Source organism: Thunnus albacares, chromosome 4 (assembly GCF_914725855.1).
Source record: "Thunnus albacares chromosome 4, fThuAlb1.1, whole genome shotgun sequence".
NCBI lineage: Eukaryota > Metazoa > Chordata > Actinopteri > Scombriformes > Scombridae > Thunnus > Thunnus albacares.
Window position 1 is genome coordinate 4,724,581 of NC_058109.1, and position 8,768 is coordinate 4,733,348.

An 8,768-nucleotide genomic window follows, 5' to 3' on the forward strand; every position below is an offset into this window, starting at 1 on the left:
TGGTTATAAGGTAAGGGTAAGTCTGCAGGAAATGAAGTCTATGTAATGTCACCAAAAGTGACCTAAGTAAACGTGTGTGTGTGTGTGTGTGTGTGTGCGCGCGCGCACGCGTGAGGGGAGGTGAGGTGGTGTTACAGACTATTTAGGATCTGATTTTAACTCTCCGTTTGGGCTCAACAGGGAGTGACGGAGACAATAGCGCTGAGAGGAGGAAAAAAATGGAAATAAATAACTACCAAGGTGAGATGACTGTGATTCAGATGATTTGTCAGTGTGTGTGTGTGTGTGTGTGTGTGTGTATGTGTGTGATGGATTAATAGCCTGCTGGTCTGGCCGGTTCTCTGGGGAAACAGGCTTTTCTGCTGCAGAATTGCTTGATTTTGGACAATTTAGGAGGTTATTTTGTCGGGATAGAAAATCCTATAATAAAAGGATGGAACGTCCCCTATAAGTAATAGACCATATAAGAGTATTTAACTATAAAATAAGGCTACAGGTCACTAATGTGTAGATTTAATGCCCAGAATATGAATAATGTAAGAATGATACTCTAAATATACCATGAAATTACCCACTATTGATCTGCCTATATGTCCCTACAGGATTACTGTGAGCTAGATTTTCGTTTTAAATTGGTATAAACCAGCGTTCAGCAATTCGATTCAACTATGTGTTCAGTTTTTTCATCATTGTTCAACTGCAGGGCCACCGTTTCACAGGCGTGGTGAAAACACAGGCTTGTATTTAGTTTTTTTATTTCTATTAATTAATTTAAGAAGATAATTGGCAGATGAAACTGTTTCTTTTAGGACTGTATCCAACAGCAACGCTTATTTTTCTCATTAGTAAGTGAGGAACAACAGAATAGGAGCAACTTATATTAACATAAATTTGGCTAAAATTACTCATAAATGAAAAGGTTTCCTCTTTGTTGCACTACAAGACTACAGATGCAATAGATTTAATATCTAGGGGAGACCAGGGACGGTTGTAACACCTTGAATATCTCCAGAAACAAGCTACAGTGATTACACTCACTCTGCACATGCTCAGATTGTCTTCCTGCTTACAAAAAAAGGAGACACATATGAAACTCACAGAAAAAGTTACCAGCAAAAGTGTGTTTTTGAGGTAAAAATTTAACTTTTCTATCAGATTTATTTTTTGGATACTGTCCTGAGATCAAATGTCTAGTAATCCAAACATGTATTATTAGAAACACTGTTTTGTAAGCTAAAAGTAGAAATGGCTAACATGTGTCAAACTAGCAGTCAAGATAATTCAGATGAGGTGAAAACATAACTGGTGATACTGGGACGGTTGTAACACCTTGTTACAACTGTCCCTGAACCAAATTTCAAATATTTTAAAAACCTCAAGGCCTACATAAACTAACTAACTAGCTAGCTAGTTAGCTAGCTAGATAAATAATCTATGATAATGATAATCAGTTGCATAATAGTCCGTGGAAACATTGTTTGCTTACAGCGTGCCAAATATCAAGAGGAAGACAGACAGGGGAGTCCCACTTCCTTTGCTGGGGACGGCTTCAGATGAAATAAAACAGGGCAAATCAGTCACGGCAGTGGCCAAATCATATGGCATTTGCCATGTGACCCTGTACCGTTTTCACAAGAAGAGGCAGAGCCTGGAGTGCCAGGGATCCAAATCACTTCCCAGATTAGGGTACTGGACCCCCAAGAAGGTTTTCTCCACAGAGCATGAAATCCGTCTGAGAAACTACCTGACAGAGGCAGCTGATTTGTATTATGGGTTGAGCCCAAAGGTGGTAAGCCACATATAAAGCTAGAGAAAGCCTAGGCTATATGTAGATTTATTAAGTATTCAACCAATTTTTAACTTTTATATTAATAACTATTTCATTTTGAGTATTTGATTGATTAATTTTATATATTTTAGACATGTTACAACCGTCCCTGCCATGTGTTACAACTGTCCTTGGTCCTTGGTGTACCAACTGTATTTAAATCAATTTTGCAAGCTGTACATATTTCATAAAACCATTTAAATACATTATTTCAGTAGCTGACACGTTTGAAGTTTATAATATATCAAATGGACTATTCCAGTGTAAATGGATTTTGATTTACTGGGAAAATTGTAAAAAGTGTTACAACTGTCCCTGGTCTCCCCTACTGATATTTGATTTGTGAAAAACAACAAACATGTTTATGTAAACTATGAAAGTGAAAAGTTCAGCTTTCTTGCCGGAGGGCCTCTGATTGACTGATCATATTTCCATATTTTTTAATAATAAATTTTAAATAAATTCTTTTTTTAGTGAGAATAATGCCGAGTGGAGGGGTTGTGAAGACATGAGCACATCCAACAGATTTCGATGGAGTCCTCTTTCAACGCCGTAGAGCTCCGGGAGCTGCGGGGCGGTAGAGGCGTTTCTCCGACGCCGGTCACAGCGCCCTGGACAGCGGCCACAGCGGGGAGCGCCGCCCGGGGCTTTGAGAACGCCTCCTACCAGCAGGACGAGGAGCAAAACCAGCAGCAGCAGCAAGCAGGAGTGACGAGCTGTCCTCCTTCAACTTCAGGCAACAGCAAGGTCGGTGGCAGAAGTTAGTTTCACTCTGGTTGTCTGTTTGGTCATTTGATCGCAAAGTTGTACGTCAGCGCCATTTATTTGTGACCTCAGCGCAAGTTTTTTTTTCCCCACCTGTATTCTGCGAAGACTAATCTAATCCCGAATCTGCCTCTGATTGGCTCTGACCCTGATAGTAACCTAACCAATGAAGGCAATGAACACCAGCCAATCAGAGGCAGAGTAGGGCGGCCCTCAGCAGCCCGTATGTTACTTTGTGATTTGGTCACATAATGCTATTTGCTAAAGCTAATGTTCTTATTTTTACCTGTTATCCAGCAGCGAGTTGTGTCTTCAGAGGTATTTTTGTGATCCAACAGATGTCTGCTATCTTCCCGGAATAATTAAATATCATTGCATTAATTTTTTTATATGGAAAATAGCTCCAGTCAACATTCAGTTCATTGCCTGTGGGTGTCCAAACAGAAAACAAGAGACGCAACACTAAATGCCTCCTGAGTGCTTCATAATTAATTATTACCTACATTATTATTGCGTTGAGCCATAATAACACGTTTAATGGATGGGGCTAATGGTAATTTATGCTTGGCCGCAGTACATTACAGAAATGTCACATTTTTTTATTGTGACCAACTTTTTATTGCTTTTTCCCATATTATTTGGTTTGGTGAGGCTACAGGGCATGAATATAATACAAAAAATTTAGACTCATGAATCAGAAACACAGACGAGATGTATCCACATATCTATTCAGGGTTTCTACATTATCAAAATAACAGAACAAACAAAAGCAGCTCGTACTGCTTCGCTGCAGAGAGATTTTTTTAATAATAATTGCTGCAAGAGATATTTTCTGCTGCTGTCAACACTTACAGAGGCTGCTTTACCTCTTCATACACTAACATAACAAAAACCATCATTACAAGAGTTACCATAATCACAAACTAAGAAAACTTGGCTGCAAATTAAAAAAAAAAACAAACACATCTCTCAGTCCAAAATCCTAAACATTAGTTTACACTGAATCCAAAGTTAAACAAAGCCTGCTGGGCAGGATAAACAGGACAGAGCCGGACTGTTCCCGAGCTCTCAAACCCCATCGATTGAAGACTTTACAACCAAAGAGGACACATGACAAGTTACACAGTGATGTCAGTACGTGTCAAAAGAGACCATTGAAGAGTGTGGTTACACAATGAGAGATTAACTGCTCTGAAAAAAGGCAATACCTGTGACAAAAACATTAGCAGCGTAACAACATAATATACTTTGAAAGACATTAGTCTTTAATGTTAGGTTATCAAAATGATGCCAGATATTAAATGAACCTCTGCTGCGACTTGTCCTTCTCAAATTGTCATGTTTAACTTATAAATTGAAGTTGTTTTTTGTCATAAATGATCCCAAAAATACTGTTAACAAAGAAATCTTTTTCAAAAGAGGTTGAATTGCATGTTTTTTTATGTATTCGTGGCAGCCAGAGTGCCGGCCTGATGTTTACTTACTTACATTATTTAAAACGTGACTCAGATGTTGACAATGAAAGACTGCAGGTTTCACGTTTTCTTCATCTTTTTGTGTTTGTTCTTATTTTGTTTTTCTCTTTAAATTCTCCATGAATATTGTTTTTATTCTGGCTCATGTGTTGCTCTCTTTTCATTCTGTTTTATCTTCCTCTTTGCCTTCTTTTACTTTTTGCTCTTTGTCTACTGCTGCTTTCTTTCTTTCTTTCTTTCTTTCTTTTACTTTCTTCCCAGCAGCAGCATCAGGAGCTCTCCCCGCGGTCGTACGATGAGGAGGAAGGAGGAGGAGGAGGAGGGGGAGGAGGCCAGGAGGACGGCCAGGACTTCACCGAGTTCAACCCTGCTGACGACCACTCGGCAGATTATGGCTTCATCTTCGCTCTGGTGTTCCTGGTGAGCGGGATCGTCCTGGTGGTCATCGCCTACACCATCCCCAGAGAGGCCAAAGTTGACCCGGACTCCGTGTCGGCCCGCCAGATGGAGAAGCTGGAGATGTACTACGCCCAGCTGGGCTCCCACCTGGACAAGTGCATCATCGCAGGCCTGGGCTTGCTGACTCTGGGTGGGATGTTTCTGTCTGTGCTGCTCATGGTGTCCATCTGTCGGGGAGAAATGTATCGGCGCAGGGCGGCGTTTGTACGTCCCAAGAGGACTTACGGCTCCATCAACTTGAGGATGAAGCAGCTGGCGACTGGAGAGGCAGTGGGAGGTGAGGGCGGGGACGGGGGTGAGGAGTTTTTGGTAGAACGTGCAGACACGCGGAATAACGTACAGCCAGGGTCTAGGCGGGACTCCAAATCAGAACCAGGACCAAGCAGGCATCCTCCCGCTGCTTCGTCATCTTCTTCTTCCTCAGCTGCTGCACATGGAGTCAACTAGCTGTCCTTTACTTTCACTCTGCAACTGTTTTGCCTTCCTCTGAGGTGAGCTGAATACAAATGGGGATGCAGAATGGTGCAGGTCACCATTTGTGCTGACAGGAGAAGCACATCTTGAGCACAAGGCTCTCCGCTGGAGCGACCAAGATTTAACCCAGAATTTTGGGATGAAGGTAAACCATATTTATTCCGACCAATCACAAAGGATGTGTGACTTAACAAAAGAGGGCTTGATCCGGTAGGAGATGTGAGGTAAGCCTATGGCAGTGTGGATAAGAGCACATTTGGAGATGAATAGTTGTATATCAAAGATTAGAGTTCCAGTATTCAATCGTAGTACGTTAATCAGAGACTGAGTTTTACAATGAAAAGCACATTGTGTCCTCCAGCTCTGGAGGTGGATTGCACCGCAGAAAGCAAAGATTAACACTTAATTTATGAAGTCCAGTGTTGATACTCAACTATCAGGTGAACAAAAGGTGTTCAACTTTTAAACCTAGCCATATTTCAAACCATAATCACAAGATTAACCTTAACACAGACGTTAAATATCTGACTTTTCATGCTGCTGCGAGTATCATTGGAAATCTAGTTGATATTGCAGTCATTATTGTGTCATTATTGGACTGTCTAGATAAAGTGTGATGGAAAGTGTGATGTTAGCTCTCACACACATAAACAGAGGCAACTTTTTTTTTTTTTTTTGAGAGTAATATTTCACTCTGGTGTGACATTGACTTTCACCACCAGCATCAGCAATAAGCAGACGCAACAGTATAGAAGATACAGCATGAAACAACCTTAAAACCATTCACCAGCCACCTTCAGCAACCAGCAGGAAACAAAGGACGTTCAATTTAAACCTGCGTTAAGCCATATTTATTTGATTTAGTACAATGACTGTGTGTAATGTAAAAGAGCAACATGAAACTCTGCAGCTCTACTACTTTAGCTGCTTTTAGTATCTTGTTTTGGTTCTTTAGTTGCACACAGACTGTACGGCTCACAGCTCTAATCAACTTCTCCATATGAAACCATCTAGAGGTGTTGATTAAAGCTGGATATGTTTTCATTATATCATGACTTTTTCCCCTATCTTGATGTTTTATTACTTTTCTTTCTTGAGATATTAAAACTTGTTCTCGCAATAATATGACAATCTTGAGAAATTATGACTTTCTTTTCAAAATGTTCTGACTTTTTCTTGTAAAATTATGACTTTATTTAAGTTCTTCTCATAATATTCTCACTTTAATCTTGAAATCTCCCTTTTTTTTCTCCTAACAGTGGCCCTAATAATCACCTGAAGCAAATGCGTGACTAGTAACAACAGAAAGATGGATGAATCGGCTGGTACAAAACATTATGTGTTAATGTAAAGAAACAAGAACATATCACCCAATATATTTAAGTAGTTAAATATTGATATTCATATCAGCCTCAAAAACCCAGAATCAGTTGGTCTATGTAACTATAAATACACTGTATAAAAACAAATACAGATGTTCACTGTGTGGTCGACTGAACATACTGCACTGTCACAGTGAGCAATATTCCTCTTCACGTTCACCGAGCAGTACTGACAAGTCTCTTTAAAGAGAAAGTAGCGAATTTATGACCATGAAATTGCTAGATTTGTCAATAGGCTCTGTTTTTTTTTTTTGCAAAAAAAGCTGCAGAAGGGGCCTAAAAAGTCACTAAATCTAGCGAGAAAGTTGCTAAGTTGTTTTTGGAGTCTTTATGTCCCCTTAAGGTGAAAAATTTGCTTAATGCAGCTTTAATATTTGACATTTAAAAACACTGGTTGTCTTCTCTGAAATGACCTGCTGTGAATACAAAAGCAGAATCAGCTTTAATTCAGTAACAAGGACAAAGGCGATATGATAATAGACACCATTTCTAAGACAGTGCAATAAGATATGTAGTCGAGAGAGGTAGGAGGGGATGATAAGAGGAGGGAGACGGAGAGGTGCAGAAGTGAAATGAGTCACTCTTGAGAGCGTGACACACATTACCCAGAAAGCATTGCATCAGCTGTCCAAGAGCCCTTCTACTCTCTTACCTGATTTGATGTTGTTACTCAGTAATAATTTTTGTCCTCTACTTGACGTTGTTTTGTAAGCCTTTGTGTTTTATCCCTCACCGACCGCCATAAGGGATGAGAACAATTTTGTCACTGCGTCTTCGTCGCAAATCAATTTTATCACAGTGGAAACTAGAAAGTAAAAAGTGACTGTGTTTCCATCACTGGAATGTCTCTACCGGGGTAAATTGATTTTCGAGCATCAGAACAAGAGTAATTTATTTGGAATTACACGTGTTTGAAGGTGATCTCAGACAGCTGGAACAGACGTGTGATTCTGCAAGGGACAAAACTTGAAAAGAAAATCTGTGAAGTGAAGGCGTGAAAGTCAACTCATCAAACAGTTTCTCTCCCAACAGAGTTAATTAACGTTTTCACTGCTGGTGGCTGAAGGTCTATAAATACCATCACGAAATGTTGCTTTAACACGTCACATATCCAGTGTCTCATGCTGCATCACCCTAAAACTGTTGCGTCATGATTATTAATCAGCATTTTCTGCTTGCATCACTTTCCACAGTATAAGAGAGTGGATCTTTGTATCATGATGCAAGTAAATATCCACTATCAGCAGCTCCTGCTCCCAAACTTGAAAATACATATGAATGATGATATTTATACAACATTTAAAGCTTCTGAGTGTTTAGTGGATCATAACACATGTAGCCCATGCTACATGCTAGTTGCTGGTGTTAAAAGCTTCAGTGACTTCCTGGTTTTATTTAATTGAAAGATGAAATTAACCTTTACAGCCTGAGCAATTATTATAACCAGATATTCCCTAAAATCCATAAAAAACTAATTCAGAACTGGGCATAAAATAACAAACATCAAGGTGTCTTCTGAGTCTTTTTTTCTATCCGACTGCAGCTCTTAAGTCTGGAGAAGAAGCTGGTTTTGACTGGAATGAACCTTTAATGACACAGCGCCTACTTATTTGTATTATATGTAAACAGATATTATTTATGTCATGTAAGGATACAATATGCCTTAATGAGTAAACACAAACACTGTAAATTGTGTATACGTAAATATTATTATACTAATGTATTAAGGTCTGTATAGTGAGCCAATTAGCCAAGGGAAATGTAGCTACACACACACACAAATGTCCCCATAATTCACATTGTCCTCATAAGTCAGGGGCCGGTTTCACAAAGATATTTCAGACTGGTCTGTACTTTTTTTTTTAAAGCTTTTTTCAACTAACAATTATTTTCATTACTGATTAATCTAATACTAACATTGTTACACTCTTAGCTGAGTTTTCCCAGTGAAATGTCCCGTAACTGTTTAATTCTTCTAGATGGGAAACATTTCCTGCTGCTGTGAACAAAGCTGAACCGATCGACATGGTTGCTCGGTTAGCTAAAGTTTCTTTAGTCTCAATTTACCAAGAACTCAAGGCTTTGTGCAACGGATGAATTACTATCTGAAGTCTATTAGTTTAGTCTAAATCTAGTCAAAATCTATCTTTGTGAAACCAGACCCAGGTTGTGGCTTGTCAGGACATCTTGAGCCTAGTTTGATAAACATGTAGTACTGGCATACTAAAAAAATGTCCCTATAAGTCACTTGTCCTCACAAGTCTGTGGCTGTATACAGTACTTGTGAGGACATCTAAAGTCTAACTTTATACACATACACTGACCTACTAAACTAATGTCCTCCTCACAAGTCAGTTTTGGAGCTACATACTTGTGAGGACACCG

General features: G+C 39.4%; 1 protein-coding gene across 1 annotated transcript; it reads left to right on the plus strand.

Moving 5' to 3' along the window:
- Positions 1–2,308: 2,308 nt before the first annotated feature.
- On the plus strand, positions 2,309–8,246 carry tmem74b (transmembrane protein 74B). Its single transcript, XM_044349244.1, has 2 exons — positions 2,309–2,575; positions 4,333–8,246. The coding sequence occupies exons 1-2, from the start codon at positions 2,360–2,362 to the stop codon at positions 4,972–4,974; spliced, it is 858 nt and encodes a 285-aa protein (XP_044205179.1). The 5' UTR covers positions 2,309–2,359; the 3' UTR covers positions 4,975–8,246.
- Positions 8,247–8,768: the final 522 nt, after the last annotated feature.

What these genes read in the sequence shown, in the direction of transcription:
- tmem74b (XM_044349244.1), top strand. Translation starts at nt 2,360, where the DNA reads ATGGAGTCCTCTTTCAACGCCGTAGAGCTCCGGGAGCTGCGGGGCGGT. An exon ending in CAACTTCAGGCAACAGCAAG is followed by an intron (nt 2,576 to 4,332) that starts GTCGGTGGCAGA and finishes TCTTCCCAGCAG; the next exon opens with CAGCATCAGGAGCTCTCCCC.